Source organism: Lipomyces arxii (genome assembly GCF_038497795.1).
Source record: "Lipomyces arxii strain Phaff 12-163 unplaced genomic scaffold V1512scaffold_12, whole genome shotgun sequence".
Taxonomy (NCBI): domain Eukaryota; kingdom Fungi; phylum Ascomycota; class Lipomycetes; order Lipomycetales; family Lipomycetaceae; genus Lipomyces; species Lipomyces arxii.
In genome coordinates, this window is record NW_027117711.1 from 203,583 (window position 1) to 221,067 (window position 17,485).

The following is a 17,485-nucleotide window of genomic DNA, read 5'->3' on the forward strand; positions in this document are numbered from 1 at the left end:
GTATCTCAATAATCTTTCAGCTCGGCTCGTTCGCTCTCAACTTCTTACCTTAAACTGACTTTTTATTGAATGGTCAACGTATCTTCCTCTGCTGAAGCGAATGATCCGCCCGAATCGTCATCTGGTATATGTGGCTTCACCCAAGCTCCATCAAGTACCGAAGAAATTGAAACTACAGACAAGCCGCCCCCGCTTGTAACTGCTGATATTGAATCTTCAAAACAGCAATTAAAGGAAAAGGTCACTGAGCTTTCGTCCAAAGAGCACCATCATCACCACTGTCATAATGCAAGTGCTCCGCCCCACACTGTCTCGCCGGCTGTCATCGCTGCCATGCTGCAGACTGACATGGAGTCAGGTCTTTCGGAATCTACAGCAGCTTCCCGCCTGCTCACAGACGGCAAGAACGTACTCGAAAGCGAAGGAGGTGTCTCGCTATTTGGTATTCTTTTAAGACAGGTCTCGAACTCTCTCACCTTAGTTCTTGTCCTTGCCATGTCTTTGTCCTACGGTACCCATGACTGGATCGAAGGCGGTGTTATTACTGCTGTCATCTTGCTCAACGTTGTCATTGGATTCGTACAAGACTGGAAGGCCGAAAAGACTATGCAGTCTTTACTCTCGCTGTCCGCTCCGGTTGCTACCGCCATTCGTGACGGCCAGCTCATTAAAGTTTCTTCACAAGATATCGTCACAGGCGATATCGTCAAAATCCAAGTCGGTGACGTTGTCCCGGCTGATCTGAGGTAAACGATTGGGGTGCATACATAGTTCTATGTGCTGACTGATTATACAGATTATTTGAAGGAATGAATCTAGAGTGCGATGAAGCACTACTTACTGGTGAATCTGTCGCGGTCGCAAAATCCCCATTAGTCACTTTTAATGATCCAGCTATCTCTATTGCTGATCGTACTAATATCTGTTACTCTTCTTCTACCGTCTCTAAAGGTCGTGGTACCGGCATTGTAGTTGGAACGGGCATGCGTACTGAAGTTGGAAAGATTGCCCAGATGCTAAAATCGAACCAAGCCGCGTCTCGCACCAAGAGTACCGGCGACGATACTAGCTCGGTCTCGTCTGCGAGTACAACTCAGACAGTTTCGTTTTTCCGCAAGTTTTGGGATGTCACCAAAAAAACACTTGGCCTTGTCGGTACTCCTCTTCAAGTTACTTTGTCCAAGTTTGCTATCCTTCTCTTTGCCCTTGCTATCTTGTTAGCTATTATTGTCTTCAGTGCAAGCAAGGTATGCATTCTTCAAGCGCGTGATATTGTTGTAATACTAACTCTAACTAGTGGAACATTGACAATAACGTTTTGATCTATGGTATCTGTGTTGCAGTTGCTGTTATTCCAGAGTCTTTAATCGCTGTCTTGACTATCACATTGTCTGTCGCAACTAAGGCTATGGCGAGAGGCAACGTTCTTGTCAGAAAGATGCAGGCGCTTGAAGCACTCGGCGGCGTAACCGATATCTGCTCCGACAAAACTGGTACTCTCACCCAAGGTAAGATGATTACCCGTCGTGTCTGGATTCCAGGTATGGGTGAAGACTCAACAATCACTCTCGCAAGTACCACCAGTCCATTTTCCCCATACTCTGGTTTTCTTGAAATCACCGGCCGTCGAGTCGAGGCTGCAGACTTGCTTAGACGTAAGACTGCTGACAGTCTCTACACATTTTTGAGAGCTATCAGTCTATGTAGCTTGGCCGTGGTTGGACTTAAAAAGTCGATCTCTGAAGAAACTGAGAAATCAATCGTTGTTCCAGGCGACGTGGCTCAGGCCGAATGGGCTGCTCACGGCGAGCCGACCGAAATCAGTCTGCAGATTTTTGCTATGCGTTTCCAGAATGGTCGAGAGGATCTGCAAGAGCAAGGATGGAAGCTCGTGACTGAACATCCTTTCGACTCATTCGTCAAGCGCATGAGTGTTGTGTACAAATCTCCCGACGGTCAGAAATATGTGTTTGCAAAAGGTGCGGTCGAAGCTGTGTCAAAGTCGCTTGACCCGTCTAGTTATGACAACGACTTGCTTCATGATCGTGTTAACTCGTTGACCAAAAGCGGTCTCCGTGTCCTTTGTATTGCGTACCGTGTTATCGACGAAGATGCCAAGATTGATTTTACCAAGCGTGATGAGGTCGAGTCCAATCTCAAGTTTATTGGTCTTGCTGGTCTTTATGATCCTCCTCGTGTTGAGACCCGCGGCGCTGTGCTGAAGGCCGAGAAAGCTGGAATCAAGGTTCATATGTTGACTGGTGATCACCCCGGAACTGCTCGTGCTATTGCGTACGAAGTTGGTATTTTGTCCGAATCCATGCCGATCGAGAATTTAAACAATGCAGTCATGGTCGCTTCAGACTTTGATGCGTTGTCTGATTCTCAAGTCGACGCCATGCCTGAACTGCCATTTGTGATTGCGCGTTGCGCTCCATCGACTAAAGTCCGTATGGTCGAAGCTCTTCACCGTCGTCACGCTTACTGTGTCATGACCGGCGACGGTGTCAACGATTCTCCTGCGCTCAAGCGCGCCGATGTCGGTATTGCGATGGGTTTGAATGGCTCTGATGTCGCGAAAGATGCTAGTGATATGGTCCTGACTGACGATGATTTTGCCGGTATTGTTCGTGCAATCGAAGAAGGTCGTCGTCTGTTTGACAACATTCAGAAGTTTTTGGTGCATCTTCTCATTTCAAACATTTCTCAAGTCATTTTGCTGCTCTGTGGTCTTGCGTTTAAAGATCAGCACGGTGTTTCCGTGTTTCCCTTGTCGCCTCTCGAGATCTTGTGGGTCAACATGATCACTTCCTCCTTTTTGGCCATGGGCCTTGGTATGGAAGAGGCTCAACCTGACATTATGCTTCGTCCTCCACATGACTTAAAGATTGGAGTGTTCACTTGGGAAGTCATTACCGACAAGATGATCTATGGTACTGCCATGGGTGTCTTGTGTCTTGCTTCGTTTATCATCGTCATATATGCCGGAAATGGTGGACAGCTTGGATATGAGTGCAACGACGGAGTCAATGCGAGTTGCCATGCTGTTTTCCGTGGGCGCGCCACCGCATTTGCCGACTTGTCCTTTCTGCTGTTGCTGACTGCGTGGGAAGTTAAGCATTTCGGCAGATCGTTGTTTAATCTTGACCCGTCTCGGCACAGAAGTCCGTTCTCTGTTTTCCCAGCCTTGTACTATAACCGGTTTCTGTTCTGGGCTGTGGTAGGTGGTTTTGTAATCACATTCCCGGCGATTTACATCCCAGTCATCAACGAGCAAGTATTCAACCACAGCAATATCAGCTGGGAATGGGGTGTTGTCGCAGGTGCGTGCGCCATCTACTTGATGGTGATCGAGACCTGGAAAGCAATCAAGCGCCGCACCGGGCTCTGGTCTGGCAAGTCTGGTTTGCTGCCGATTGATGTTGAAGATCTCGAGGCCGGCGACTCGGCGTCGACCTCAAGCGGATCGTCTGTTTCCGGTGAATCTGTCGCATATCCTAGTCGTGCTCATGTCAGTGGTCGCATGGCAGATAAGGAAGACATTGCTGTGCACACCAAGCGACTCCATCATTGACTGCGCAAATTCATTTTCTCTATTTGATAAGGTAGGAAGACATTATATTGGTATATGTTTTAGTGGAAATTTGGCAGAGGTGTTTAATTTAAGAACAAATGAAGTTGTAACACAGAAAAGAGCGTGAATTGTAATGTAGACAGCCGGGTTGGTCGGCATTTGAAGTTCGCCTGGCCGGGCTAGAATGAAAATTCGGTGAATCATACGTTAAGCCGCATACCCCTGGTAAAGTACAAAAACCTTGTTTATGCCGTGGAATACTTACATGTTGGAAACCTTCATATACAGATTCTCATTCTTGAACTAGATTCTCCAGTCTATGCACTGCTCACGATGAGCCCACCAATGCCACATGACTCTGACAAAGGCAAAATTGAAGCTACTGAAATAGGCCAGTTGCCGGCTGTGAAGCCGGCGGTTCAATCCGAGTGGCCGCTCGCGTTAGATTTATCTCATCACTTGTCTGTTGAGTCACGGTCGCGAGAGAAGAGTCTGCTCAAGCTGTCAACCAGTTACCTGACCGGTGACTCCGAATTGCTGTCGCTTGCTGCCGGGTTGCCTTCAGTATCTTTGTTTCCTATTGAGAAAATTGCTGTTAGCGCGCCGACACCGAAGCCGGCGACTGCGGCGGGCAGATCTGAAGGAGTCTGGCGTGGTGATGGGCTTCTATCTGATTTGAATCAATTGCTGATGGAAAAAGACGGGAAGGCTAAAGGATATACTAATTATGATTTGAGCAACGCTTTGCAGTATGAGCAAGGAACTGGAGCAAAGGATCTACTGAAGTTCGTTAAAGAGCACACCAAGGTAATTTGCAATGGCACACAACACAACGGCTTGTGCTAACAGTGAGCAGATAGTGCACAATCCCAAATACAGCGACTGGGATTGTATTTTGACGGGCGGCAACACTCATGCGATGGAGACCGTGTTTCGAATGATTTTGAATCCGGGCCAAGGCTTTATTGTCGAGCAATATGGGTTTCCGGAAACTTTTGAAGCATTGCGCTCGTTGCAGATTAAGCTGTTTGGAGTAGAAGTTGACGACGAGGGTATGCGCGCCGATTCGTTGCGCGAGTTGCTGTCGACATGGGATGTTGAAGTGCGCGGGCTCGAGCGACCAAGAGCGATTTATCTCGTGCCTACGGGCCAGAACCCGACCGGTGCGACCATGAGTCTTGAACGACGAAAAGCAATTTACGAGGTAGCGGTTGAGCAGGATCTGCTCATTGTCGAGGACGACCCGTATTATTTCTTGCAAATGTCTGAGTACGTTCCCGGGTCCGATTTCCAGACCGTCAACGTGCCCAAGTTAAATTCCGAGTTTTTGCAGACGCTCGTGCCTTCAATGTTGTCAATCGACACGCAGGGCCGAGTCATAAGACTGGACTCGTTTTCAAAAGTGATTGCGCCCGGCATGCGGTGCGGATGGATCACATCCAGTGCACGGTTTATCGAGCGGATTCTGCGCCATAATGAGGTGGGACTCCAGTTTCCGTCTGGAATGTCAACCGCTGTGTTGCATTCTATTCTGCAAAACTCATGGGGGCAGGAAGGATACCTTGACTGGCTTGTGAACTTGCGGGCCGAGTACACCAGTCGGCGCAACGCCCTTCTGTGCGCGATGGACACGTACTTGCCGAAAGAGTTTTGCCATTGGGTGGTTCCGAGCGCGTATGTACACTCTACAAACACAACTATAGAGGCTAACGAGGTTCAGGGGAATGTTTGTGTGGATCAAAGTCGACCATACAAAGCATCCGCACCACCATAGAGGCATTTCGGCTATAGAGGTCGAGCTGTTCCATGCCAGCATTGCAAACAAGGTTTTGATTTTGCCAGGCGCGTGGTTCAAGGTTGCAGAGGCAGATGCCACCGGAGTGTATTTCCGCGCCACGTTTGCGTCTGTGAGTCCAGAGAACATGATGACCGCGATCAAGCGGTTTGGTGAAGTCCTCAACTGTGCATTTCGTTAGATGTCTTTAGATAGGCTATGTGTAAGCTTAAAAATGCTAGGATTTTAAAATGGAGTGTGTTTGTCATTTTATAGAAGCACTAAACAAGTGTCAAGACTGCAGCAGCATGATTCAGTAGCATACACACTGTAGAGTTCCTGATATTTGGATTTAGTGTAGGCGTTTGGCTTATATCAGTAGCTTCTTTTTCATGTTTGTGTGCGCTGGTTGTAATGAACCATCATGAGTTAGCGTAGTGTTTTCTACATGTATTTTAGAATAAATCGAATGTAAGGAGCAATGCTGGCGTCTTGACCGGTACATTCAAGCAAACAGAGCGTGTTGTTGGGAGAACTAGCAATATAGCTTTTATATAACAGAAGATAAAAAAGAAGGATTGGCATAGTTGTGAGTAAAGTAAAATTGTTCTCGCGTTTGAAATTGCTTTGATGAAATATGCCGGGCCACATAAATTAGTTGATTTTAACAGTAAAATTTTTTTACAGCAACAACATACAGAAAAGAACTACAGCCAACCACAGAATTAGAGCTTGTGCTATGTGACTAAAAGTCAAGTCGCGTGTTGTGAGCGTCAGAAGTTTGCACGATATCTGGGTTAGGGTATTGTTTTGATGAAACAGCTTTGGCTTGGTATTCAAGTAATCTAGATCAATCAAACTAATCACATTCGCAAACACAAGACATGGCACCGACGCCTAAGAAATTACGGCAACAATTGGCAGCTAACGCTGCGCTGAAGTCAAGCCCACAGTCAACAGGAACAGTCGGATCGTCTGAATCAGGGTCAAGTACTTCGATTTCAGATGCGACTGCTGCTAGCAAAATCAGCGCGGTGCACGACACTCGAGCTATAGTAGAACAGGCAATAAAGACTTATGTTCTTGACACGCCTCGGAATCTGAAGTTTGTTGACGCGTTTATGGTGTTTTTGGTGGCGGTTGGAGTTGTGCAGTTTGTGTACTGTGTACTTGTTGGCAACTATGTAAGGATCAATTGATGATTTCAAGGCTAAATGGATTGGCTAACTTTTTAGCCATTTAATGCGTTTTTAGCTGGATTCAGTATTACAGTTGGTCAGTTTGTGTTGGCTGGTGAGTATTGATATACGAGATTAGCAGGATCAAGACTGACTGATAATTAGCTGCACTTCGCATGCAAGCCAATCCGTTAAACGGAAAGCAGTTTTCAAAGGTGTCACCAGAACGGTATGTCATTGTTGAATTGATAGGATTTAAATGTGCTAACGTAACTAGGGCGTTTGCGGACTTTATATTTGGTAGTCTTGTATTGCATTTCTTTGCCTACAATTTCATAAATTAGATTTATTTGTTAATAAAAGTTATTGCCGTGTATTTTTTACATATATTATGGAGCAATCGATGTTGCCTTAACTGTAATTTATAATTGCGGACTAGGAAGTAGTTCAAATAGAGTTTATATAATCAGACGACTTCGTGCACATCGTGAAGTCTGACTTGCTTACTTATATTCACTAGTTTAGCACATTTAGCGCATTCAAAATGGTACGTATTTCTTCAAATTAAACATAAAATTGATATCAATATTGAAGGAACATCCAGCATTTACATTGGCCGCTCTTTGCACTATTGGTGGTGTTGTAGGATATGGGTAATAACGTTTGAACTAAGGCGGTTTAATGCTGATCCGAGCTAGACGTAAGAAATCAATTCCTTCTCTTGCTGGAGGTCTTGCAACTGGAATTGTTTTTGGAGTTGCGGGTAAGTTTCTAAGGGTAGAATCTGAAGCAATCCTGACGTTACAGGATATTTATTGAAAGAGAACAAGGAATATGGAATTCACACTGCGCTTTTGGGATCATTGGTATGCAGAGTTAAGGTCAATTAAACATGCGCTGACTTTGTTATAGCTTCTCATCGGTGCAAGTGTACCGCGAGCAATCAAAGTGAAAAAGCCAGTACCGATTGGTTTGTCATTTGTTGGACTTGCTGCTGGTACTTACTATGCACAGAAGTATCAGCAATTCTACATGTGATTGTCACACACATTCAAGAATGAGTGGTCTAGTTTGAACGAATGTGTCCGATATTGTAATTAGTGTAATTCTCCCCTTTAAATAATTCAAGTAGTTTTCGCTTAGTAGAGCTCTGTGAACGACAGTCTGAAATTCAGGGGCAGGAAAGGGTTTGAGATGTCAACACGAGACGCGACTCAAGACGCGCGTGACAAAATATAGAAGAATGAGAAATTTGCGATAATACGATATATGAAGTCAAACAGTTCAAGAATTAGTAGCGAGCGGCAGACTAGATTATTCGGATCTAATGGATTATTGGCAGATGACCATCAAAATATACGCGACGGGAAGCGCAAGGTCGAGAGCAGAATAGAGACTACAGATGGAGAAGAGAACAAGAGAGCGAAAGCATCCAACTTTAAAGATCTATATGCACAAGCTAATTTGGCACCAAACAAGATTTTTAAATCTGCGACTCGATCTGAAGGGATAAGTGCGCCTACAAATGACTACTCATTTCTAGACTCATCTCAAACCGACGCTGGATCAAACCAGTTTACATCTCAGAGAAGTTACAGTTCTAGCATTAAATACAGCCGACGAAGACAAGGGATCTCAAATCATTCGGTTCGATTAGATATGAGTGACGAGGATTGGAAACTTGACGTTCCATTGCGAGGACCGGCCAAAACAGATCATCAACGATATGTAGACGAATTCAAAAGTATGATTAGCACGACACAGAGCAGTCTTGCAAACTGCGAGAAACTATCTCGAACAAATTTATTATCGTCACCAAGACAAATGGACGACGATTCAGACCAAGGTCTCGGCCTGGGAGGAGAGAACTTCTTGTCATCTTCGCCTCAATCGTCACAAATTGCCGAAGAAGAACGAAGGATAGAACGTGAGAAACTGATGCGTCAAAAGGAGGACGCAAAAGCCTTCAAAGAAGCATTAAATGCAGATGAAAAGCTGCTTGTCTGTCCTATATGTGGGTTTAAGCTGTCTGAAAAAATTCGAGCAAAATATGTGAACTATCCTGACAGCTTGCGAAGATCGTATGCAGTATGCAATGCACATAATTCAGAGTCAGTAATGGAATCAGCCAAGGGCAAAAATTATCCGACCGTGATAAATGATACGGAGCTTGAAGAGCGGGCAGAGAAATTGAGTTCGGTGCTTGAGAACATTATTTCCGAGCGTGAACACTCTGAGTTCCATGAGAAATGTAAAGAAAGTACGCGACTACGACGAGGACGTCGCGTAGATGCACTTGCCCAACTTGAAGAAGGATTTGACGAAGCATTGCCTGGGTATTATGGACTACGAGGCAGTGGCATCTTATTGCGAGTCGCGCTTCGACACGCCGGAGAGCTAATTCGGCGACATAAGCAGACATGGATTTCAAGCATATCGATTACAGGATACGCTACTGCGGTGCTCGTACCAGAACTGGCCATCCGATTGATTATGGACGATCAGGGTGTTGATAGAGAGCACGCGATGGATATTAGGGTTAAAAGTGTCGAATATGGGCGAGCGATGTTTGGTGATGAAGAGGAAGACGAGACTGGGCAAACTAGTCAGACGTCTCCGATACGATCAAAGTTGAAATCAACAAAGCCAATTGATCATTATGTGGTTGAAAATGCTCAGATCGAATCACGTGCAAAAAGTCTTGCTAGACTTGGATCGTTAATGAGATAGAATTTAAGATTTTCTATTTTATTTTTACCTCTGTGTGTAACCAACCGCGATCGGATTCCGAACACGACATGGAAAATCAATGATCGCCACTAAAAAAATCCGTGCACCGTTTGTAAAGTTTAATATGTGCTATCCGACGCGCGTATTTAGCGTGCTTCCGTATCTTCGGTTGAAGTTACTAGTTTACTTTTTAGTTTGTGTCGCATATTACACGGCATTTTAAGACAGAATTCGACTTAGAAAAACTCGACTCGATCGTCTCCACACTGTCGCTCATCGTGATCGCTGTTCAGTCTTAAGCTTCAATTCTTCCACTTTTTTTTTGTTCGTGAAAAAGACAAAATGGATAAGCCATCACAAAGGACACTTCAGATTGTGTTACAGTGCTTCTTGACTACTGATGTACTGAAGATAGTATTCGATCATGATATGTCAGTTATTGCTTGTACTGATGTAATGAATGAAATCTTTCTCGAGAAAGTCTTCGGTCCAAACTCGGAACAGAAGTCTTTAGTAGGTCTGAAGTTTGATCAGCTAAAACTCGCTATAGTTGAGAGGTCTCTAGAAGGAATAGTCACAAATCTGCCGCCTTCATCTCCAGATACAGTTTTACAAACTGCTAAACAGGCTTTTGATGCTGTTTCTGTTAATAGTTGCCTCACATATCAAATAGCTATCCTATCAGATGAAGGAGAAGAAACGACAAGTGAGTATATTTTCGATTTCGATGTACGGAGGTTTGGAGTAGGAGCAGAAAGTTTTGTCGTGACTACAATCTTAGGAGATAGCAGCCTGATAGGGAACGTTATGGCACAAAAGTCAACCTGGAAGGTGTATAATAGCCCAGACCGAATTAAACTAAACAGAGCAATCAGTCCAGATTATCTACGGCAACACAGACTGCTATCGCGAATGAAAGATTCGATTGTTGATTTAGTTGACATGCCTGTCGTGGTGTCTTCGGTAGATGGTTCAGTTACACTGGCAAACACGTGCATGCGCGAGTTTTTGGGTCCCGGCCTCAGTTTTGACGGTAGTCGAAGGTTTAGCTGGTTCAAAGACGTTGAGCTATGGGATGACAAGTTTATCCGTAAACTCGACAAGAACGAATATCTCTTTGACGAACTTTGCATTCATGGGACTCCTTTTACATTCAGGTTTGGCAAATACATGTCTCCAACAGAACCTAGGGTATTTGAAGTCACCGGTCAGCCAATATATTCGGAAGAATTAGAAAATCCGGAACGGATAGGTGGCATTGCTGTTGCTCGTGATGTCACTTACTGGTACAAACAGGCGGAAGAATCAACACGAAAAACAGAGACACTACTCGAAAACGTTTTTAACGCTTTACCACAATATGTTTGGGTTATCGAGCCTCCACATAAGATCATATACCTCTCGCCAAACATGACTGATTATGGGCTCACACTTGATACTGGATATGAAGAATTTTTTGGAAACATTCATCCGGTAAGACGGATTACAGAAGTTCTGTTATTGTTTTACTGATGCAGTATAGGAAGATAGAGAGTCAGTAGAGAGACTACACCGAGTAGAGCTCCCACTCGGTCACGAGCTGAAGTATCAAACTAGAGTGCGAGAAGTTGATGGCAACTATCGGTGGTTGACCAACCGAGTCGTGCCTTTATTGGACGATGACGGTGTTTTGTATCGAACAGTTGGTACATCAACAGACGTGACTGACGAGGTTGCAAAGCTTTTTGCAGCCAGACGGTTACGAGAGCATTTGCAGTGTCTCGTGATGAACTCGGATACTTCAATATGGTCTGTGGACGAAAGCTTCAAAGTCACAATGAGTGAAGGCATGCAGAATTCTACGCTTGGACAGTTACTTGTGGTTGGCGTCAACGCGGAGACTGCGACGGCCACGTCTCCGGCCTTTTGTGGACCCATCAGACAGGTACTCAAAGGTGAAGTCGTCACAGTTTCAAGCGAGGTTGCGGTCGATGGCCAATGGATCCGCACTCGTTACATGCCAATTTACAAGCGCAAAATGTCAAAAAAGTTTATTCAGGAAGAGTCTGACATCGAGTTTGACACGTCTGTCGTCGTCGGTGTTATTGGAGTTTCATCAGACATTACGAACCGCAAGCTTGCCAATCTCGCACTTGAAGCGCGGACACGGGAAGTCACAATGCTTCAACAGAAGGAGTCCGCAATGCTGGCCGAAAGCCAGATGAAGACACAATTTATGGCGACCATGAGTCATGAGATTCGGACCCCGATCGCGGGTGTGGTCGGTCTCGCAGAGCTACTACGAGTCACGAATCTTGACAGCGAACAAAGAGAATATCTTGACAACATTTTGTTTTCAGCTAATAAACTGCTTGACTTGGTTCGGGACGTGTTGGATTTCTCAAAGGTCGAGGCTGGATTTATGCACATTTATGCCGCGCCATTCAACTTGAAGAAGCTGCTTGCGGATACTTGCAAGTCAGCAGTGATGGACGCGAAAAACAGAAACCTGAAGTTTATCTCAGATATAGCATTAGATGAGATCGGGCCCGAGGTAACCGGCGATGCCGGGCGACTGAACCAGATTTTAAGCAATCTGATACACAACTCGCTCAAATTCACTCCACTTGGGCATGTCAAACTTTTGGTTGAAGTCGATGACCGCAAAAGCAGTGAACAAAACGAAAAATTTATCAAATTTACGGTGCAGGACACAGGAATTGGAATCAGGGCAAGTACGTTGCCTGAAATTTTCAAGCCGTTCAAACAAGAAGATGCTTCGGTTGCACGTGGCCATGAAGGTACTGGACTTGGACTAGCCATTTGCAAGCGGCTGGTAGAGCTCATGGGGGGTGAAATCAACATTACGAGTAAATACGGTGACAGCACGACCGTGTGGTTTACGATTCCGTTGAAGGTCAACGTCGCAGGTACTACAGCTATGAGTGTACACCCAAAAGATGCGGATCTGGAAATTAAATGCAAACCAAAGAAGGATAGACAAAGTACCCGCATTCTTGTGGTTGAAGATAATTTGATCAACCAGCAGATTGCAAAGAAGACGTTGCGAAAAATGGGGTTTTCGGTGTTGACTGCGTTAAACGGCAAAGAGTGCCTTGATTTTATGAAGCATAACGCGGCGCCGGATTTGATTTTGATGGATTGTCAGATGCCGGTCATTGTAAGTTAAAGATTGAGATCGAGACAACAGCAGCGCATACTAATCATGTGAATAGGATGGGTATACGGCGACAGCCATGCTGCGTCAGCATCCAGATAGTAGCGTGAGATCGGTTCCAATCGTTGCGATGACTGCGAGTGTCATTGCCGGGGACAGAGAAAAGTGCCTTGCGTCTGGGATGGACGACTATCTGGCAAAGCCGTACAGTTTGCGCGAGCTTGAGTCGATGATTGTCAGATGGTTAATCGAGAACGAAACGAGACTGGCGTCTTTATCAGCTGACAACTCGTTCAGTCTTCAGCAAATCAAGCGAGACCGGTCTAGGTCCGTAAGCGAAGAGTCTGCGGGCAAGTATGCGTTGTACGGCCCATCTTACAGCATGCTTGGCCCTGTTACAGCCGGGCAGCAACTCTCACCACTCGATTCGCTCTCACCTGCGTCCGAAACCGGGTCTTCGTCGCTTAACGACGGACTGATTTCAACACTACAGTTTGTCGAAATGAACGGGTATGTTGCTAATGCGCCGGCGCTGCCAGTTGTGCTATCGAGTGATTCGCCAGGACCGCAAAATTCACATAATGGAAACATATAAATTGTACAGTTTTTATTATTATTATTCTTATTCTAGATCTTTTTGTACTTAATTTTTTGGAATATATGGAGTTTACGGATCATCTGTCAAAACTGTCAAAGCTTTATATTCTACGGTACCATGACCTGCTTGGGCTTTGAGGCGGTGGCTGTGGCTAATTTATCCGAGCTCTGATAACGGAAAAAAAGAGCGACGTGTGACGATACTCTTAAAAAACCGGTTCATATCGACAATTTAAGGTTTGTCTGATTTGCCGGCAAAAGCCTAATCTCCAGCCCTAACCCGCTCTTGGACTAGAACCACAGGACTAATGCAGTCAATCACATTTTGGTTTGATCATTTGATGTTGACAAAATTCATGTGTTGGTCAAAGTTCGCTTTTTTTTTATAATAAAAAATAAGTCCATGCTTTTTTGTTCCGTTTGTGTTTTTATGAGCGCGGCGTAGTAACGGTTATACAAATAAAATGAAAAAAAGAACTTAATATGACCTTATGCGTAATGGTTAAGCTTAAACAGTCTGATCTTGCCAGCCTCGTTCCCGCTCGCAAACATCTCAGACCCGGAACTGAACGCGGTCGAGGTGACCTTGCCGAGCGGTGTGCCAGACGTTGGCCAGTTCTTAAAGACCGTGTGCGACGCAACGTGTCCGAACCTGAACGCGTCCTTTTTCGACCTGGACGCGAACGCAAGCATTTGTGCGTCGTGAGAAAATTCCAGTCCTGATATCGAGTTAACTAAACTGTCGAACGTGCCGACCAGGCTCGGCCGGTCATCGTCGTCTTTCTTCGCCATGTCGTATACATTCACAATCCCGCTCTGGCTTCCGAGCGCGACCATGTTACGCTGAGCTGCGAGGGTCGTAATGCCAACGCCTCCGTAGTCGGCCCACCGAGACACGAACCTGCGCTCAGCGGTGCTCCACTCCCAGACCTCGCCTGCCGAGTTTGCGATTGTCATCCGGCCGCCGTCAGGGCTCCATGCGAAATCCGCGACCTGGCCGCCTTCGACTTTGGCGCCGGCAATCCACTGGCCAGATGAAGCATCTAGTAAGTTGATCCACCCGCCGGAGCCAATCAGGCCAATGAACCGGCCGCACGGCGATAGTTTAAACCGTTCCATGCTGTGCTGATGGCGCTCGTGGCCATACATGCGTGTGATTTTGTCGATCCCACCGGACTCGAGGTCCCAGATGTAGAAGTATCTTCGTCGGCCGCCGGCAAATGCCCGTCTACCATCAACGTGAAATTGTGCTGTCTGGATTGGGGAAGACCGAATGTGCAACGACGTCGCAAGCGCGTTCACTTTACCGTCAACGTTGTATATCCGCAGTGTTCTGTCATAACCTGCAGATAGAAGCAAGGGCAGCCGGGGATGGAACGACAGTGTCTGGACAGCTGATTGCGATGGTGCTTGCTGATTCGCGTCACGCAGTCGAGCAATGTCCAACACTGACGATGGCAAAAGCTTGGACTTTGATTTAGAAGTATACTTGTCTGTGCTCGCAAGCAGGACCTTGAGTGGATCAGCTGAAAGTGCCCGCTCCTCGTCGTCCTCGGCCTCGTACTCGTCGGAACTTGACCCTGTCTCCGAGCCCGACTGACCGCTAGTGCTTGCTTTTTTTCGTTTCTGTGTTGCGGCCCATTCTGGAACGGCGTATATTCTTTGAAATCTAAAGTTGTCAATTACACAGTTTCTCAATGTTCATGACTTGATTTACATACTGAGATCGTAATCTGGCGTTGTATTCTTTCCCACTAATTGTATCTTCACCTTCTTCTGTTCGCAATTTCCGAATTTTATCAGTAGATGCTAGAGATATACTCAATCGCTCGTCATCACTGTCGACCCATGCGGATGAAAAACTTTTCTGTCTTGAGACTTTCATTGGCACAGCATCTTCAGACATCACCGCCAGTGTACCATCGCTGATTCCATCTACTACAAACAACTGTACACGTTAGACCAGATCAACAAATTCATTGTAAATTTCACGTACATCGTCGTCTTGAATGTTCGCAAACGTAGCTGGCTCTTGCTGTTCCTGTTCTTCTTCATAATCAGATACATCTGAAGACTCATCCGTTGATTCGTAGATTTCAGGTTCTGCAGCTTCCTTTAGTCCTTCTTCATACCCATCCAAATCTCCAAACACTGCTCGCTCTAATGCCAACTCAACATCATCTTTCTTGCTGCTGTTCACCGATTCGTTTTGTGCTTTCTTCTGTTTCTTGCTAGGCGACCCGACTCCGAATCCGCCGCCGGTCGATGATGGCGCTGACTTTGAAAACTGATTTGCCATTATTCAAAGATAAATAGTGTTGCCGTGTGGTACAAGTCGAGTATATACAAAATTATTGACTTTTGTTGCAGAGCACCGAGGAGTGCAAACTTTTTGTAGCTGGGACTTTTAGGTTCCGAACATTTTTTTTCCCTTCCATTTCTTGGATGACACCATACTAATTTCGCGCCACATTAAATCAATACGAATAAATTAAAACAAACTAAAGTAAATAATTGATTTGACATTATCGCAAAAAATTTGCTAATCAATATCTCCTAATTGGTACGAATTGATCATCATTTGGTACTATGACGTCAAAATGTTAAACCCTTACCCGATAATGTCAGTTACCTCACTAAAAGCGACAAAAGACTTGAAATATTCTATAATGTAAATTGATTTGCAATACAATGCGTTGCAGCATTAGAATTGCAAGACATCGATTGGTATAGTCATCTCAAACTGAACACATCTGTGGTCGAAATGTCCGCGTGAACAAATTAACTTAAGCGACAGAACCAATTGCTCAGGGAACCCAGCAATAACCGCGTTTACTGATTGATCTGCGAATAATTAGCTTGTCTGATGCTCCCAAACAAGCCAACTGGCATATGTTTAAGACAAATCACGTCTATAGACGCCCAGTAGTACCACACAGTGCAATGATATGTGCTCGTTTATATCGTATGTGAATACCTCGCGCCCACATCAATGTGTAGGCGGAAACTGCAACAGCGGCAGGACCGACATTTTGCGTACCGTCAGTCCATCTGCACCACTCGAATCATCGTTTCTACCCTACTCAGGATTTCCAGTTTTCAAGCGAGACAAGATCGTAGCTCCAGCATAATGTTCGATAATTTCAATGTCATCAGACTCTCTCTTCACGTCTTCAGTCGCTTTTTCGACTAGTCCACCGACGCGCCTACGACTGGTCCAATTCAAAAACAAGTCAATCAGCCCCATAGTTTTCAAATTAAATAAATGTATGAAAGCATAGCTGGCAGACGCAGATATACGAGGCAGCTGGGAGGGTTGTTTATACTTGAGGCAAAAACACTCAGACACAGACGCGCTTGTTAATACAATTAAGGGGAGATACGGCGCGCTTGGCCTGTACGCCTATAAATCCATGTCAATCCGCAACTTGCGAGATGGAACGTCAAAACGTGCGTATTTCAAACAGACAGACTCCGGGGAAGAGCTCCAAAACAAACGTAATGAAACGTGCATAAATTAAAGTTAAAGTTTATACGATCGCAACTGCAATTTCTCAGAACCCCTGAATTTGATTCACTTTTTGCGCAGATCATACCTTATAGCTAACACCAGAATTGAATCAGGACCCGCAATTCTCCGGCGTCATCTTCCGCTGCGAGTCGCATAAAATGAGTGCCTATCGACATGACTGACAGAAGCCTGAACATCCTTATTGCTTTTTATTTGATTCAGACCCTTAAAGCTTAATCGACGATCGTGAATATAAACAGTGAATCCCGCATACGTGTTCTGGCTTCTATACCGTTGTTGCAAGTCAGACTACCCCCTTTACGCTGCACATTGCGAAACATGAGCACTGGTGCTTTGTTATTTGACAAAAATCATGTAAACCATTTAGTTGTATTCAAATGCAACCAATGTGGCCATGTCTTGTAGTTTGAACTAATTACCAATGCCTGTTCAAGTATGTCTACACACAAACTATTCACCATCCGAGCTTCGCACTATTATATATAGCCGGCGGTTGCAACTTCTGTCAATGTTGACTACGTCAATGCTTGTACTTGCTGGGTCATCTGATCGAATCGCCGGTGGGATTAGCTTCAACACAGAAAGAACCCTGTCTAATCTTCCATAATATGCCATAATAACAAGTACAAAACAACAGAAGAGTAGGCCACATATTAAGCTGTATTATAGCACCTTCAAATGGGCTTTTCTTAGCTAAACTTGATGCAAACATAATTCAAAATCTACTCTCTGTAACATAAAGTATGCTGGTTGAGCAAGTTCGCACATTCAGTACCAACAAGTACTACACTTTCCCAATATGAGGCTCACGAGAACTGACAGAGAATAGAATTGATCTTGACCCCATATACATCTTGCTTAAACCCTAAACCATTATAAGTTGAACAGACGTTCTGTCAAAACTGTCATAGTTGCGGCACACTCGTACATCTTTATGCCCAGA

At 45.1% G+C, this 17,485-nt stretch overlaps 8 protein-coding genes across 8 annotated transcripts; 7 read left to right on the plus strand and 1 right to left on the minus strand.

Moving 5' to 3' along the window:
- Window positions 1–255: 255 nt before the first annotated feature.
- V1512DRAFT_197725 (putative calcium transporting ATPase) lies at window positions 256–495 on the plus strand (the record flags this gene model as incomplete). Its single annotated transcript, XM_066913168.1, has 1 exon — window positions 256–495. A coding segment is annotated over one exon (240 nt), but the record flags the coding sequence as incomplete, so codon positions are not given.
- Window positions 496–3,574, plus strand: V1512DRAFT_209820 (uncharacterized protein; the record flags this gene model as incomplete). Its single annotated transcript, XM_066913482.1, has 3 exons — window positions 496–746; window positions 797–1,247; window positions 1,298–3,574. 3 exons carry the CDS (start codon window positions 496–498, stop codon window positions 3,572–3,574), a joined length of 2,979 nt encoding a protein of 992 aa, XP_066770635.1.
- A 77-nt stretch (window positions 3,575–3,651) lies between these two features.
- Window positions 3,652–5,786, plus strand: V1512DRAFT_265012 (pyridoxal phosphate-dependent transferase). Its single transcript, XM_066916810.1, has 3 exons — window positions 3,652–4,381; window positions 4,431–5,248; window positions 5,295–5,786. The coding sequence occupies exons 1-3, from the start codon at window positions 3,908–3,910 to the stop codon at window positions 5,548–5,550; spliced, it is 1,548 nt and encodes a 515-aa protein (XP_066770636.1). The 5' UTR covers window positions 3,652–3,907; the 3' UTR covers window positions 5,551–5,786.
- A 321-nt stretch (window positions 5,787–6,107) lies between these two features.
- Window positions 6,108–6,901, plus strand: V1512DRAFT_227445 (DAD family-domain-containing protein). Its single transcript, XM_066913874.1, has 4 exons — window positions 6,108–6,532; window positions 6,584–6,641; window positions 6,692–6,755; window positions 6,804–6,901. The coding sequence occupies exons 1-4, from the start codon at window positions 6,233–6,235 to the stop codon at window positions 6,868–6,870; spliced, it is 489 nt and encodes a 162-aa protein (XP_066770637.1). The 5' UTR covers window positions 6,108–6,232; the 3' UTR covers window positions 6,871–6,901.
- Window positions 6,902–7,070: 169 nt separating this feature from the next.
- Window positions 7,071–7,564, plus strand: V1512DRAFT_248681 (transmembrane proteins 14C-domain-containing protein; the record flags this gene model as incomplete). Its single annotated transcript, XM_066914564.1, has 5 exons — window positions 7,071–7,073; window positions 7,121–7,179; window positions 7,225–7,289; window positions 7,334–7,392; window positions 7,439–7,564. The coding sequence occupies 5 exons, from the start codon at window positions 7,071–7,073 to the stop codon at window positions 7,562–7,564; spliced, it is 312 nt and encodes a 103-aa protein (XP_066770638.1).
- A 231-nt stretch (window positions 7,565–7,795) lies between these two features.
- V1512DRAFT_248682 (RTC4-like domain-containing protein) lies at window positions 7,796–9,256 on the plus strand (the record flags this gene model as incomplete). The annotated part of the gene is made up of 1 exon (XM_066914565.1): window positions 7,796–9,256. The coding sequence occupies one exon, from the start codon at window positions 7,796–7,798 to the stop codon at window positions 9,254–9,256; it is 1,461 nt and encodes a 486-aa protein (XP_066770639.1).
- A 429-nt stretch (window positions 9,257–9,685) lies between these two features.
- On the plus strand, window positions 9,686–13,008 carry V1512DRAFT_248683 (uncharacterized protein; the record flags this gene model as incomplete). The annotated part of the gene is made up of 3 exons (XM_066914566.1): window positions 9,686–10,729; window positions 10,779–12,416; window positions 12,472–13,008. 3 exons carry the CDS (start codon window positions 9,686–9,688, stop codon window positions 13,006–13,008), a joined length of 3,219 nt encoding a protein of 1,072 aa, XP_066770640.1.
- A 491-nt stretch (window positions 13,009–13,499) lies between these two features.
- Window positions 13,500–15,309, minus strand: V1512DRAFT_209917 (WD40-repeat-containing domain protein; the record flags this gene model as incomplete). Its single annotated transcript, XM_066913485.1, has 3 exons — window positions 13,500–14,679; window positions 14,732–14,958; window positions 15,007–15,309. The coding sequence occupies 3 exons, from the start codon at window positions 15,307–15,309 to the stop codon at window positions 13,500–13,502; spliced, it is 1,710 nt and encodes a 569-aa protein (XP_066770641.1).
- Window positions 15,310–17,485: the final 2,176 nt, after the last annotated feature.

Excerpts from the sequence above, each read along its gene's own strand:
- V1512DRAFT_265012 (XM_066916810.1), top strand. The coding sequence starts at position 3,908 with ATGAGCCCACCAATGCCACATGACTCTGACAAAGGCAAAATTGAAGCT. Across the intron at positions 4,382-4,430 it reads TCGTTAAAGAGCACACCAAG|ATAGTGCACAATCCCAAATA; the intron begins GTAATTTGCAAT and ends AACAGTGAGCAG. Across the intron at positions 5,249-5,294 it reads CATTGGGTGGTTCCGAGCGC|GGGAATGTTTGTGTGGATCA; the intron begins GTATGTACACTC and ends AACGAGGTTCAG.
- V1512DRAFT_227445 (XM_066913874.1), top strand. The coding sequence starts at position 6,233 with ATGGCACCGACGCCTAAGAAATTACGGCAACAATTGGCAGCTAACGCT. Across the intron at positions 6,533-6,583 it reads GTGTACTTGTTGGCAACTAT|CCATTTAATGCGTTTTTAGC; the intron begins GTAAGGATCAAT and ends CTAACTTTTTAG. Across the intron at positions 6,642-6,691 it reads TGGTCAGTTTGTGTTGGCTG|CTGCACTTCGCATGCAAGCC; the intron begins GTGAGTATTGAT and ends ACTGATAATTAG.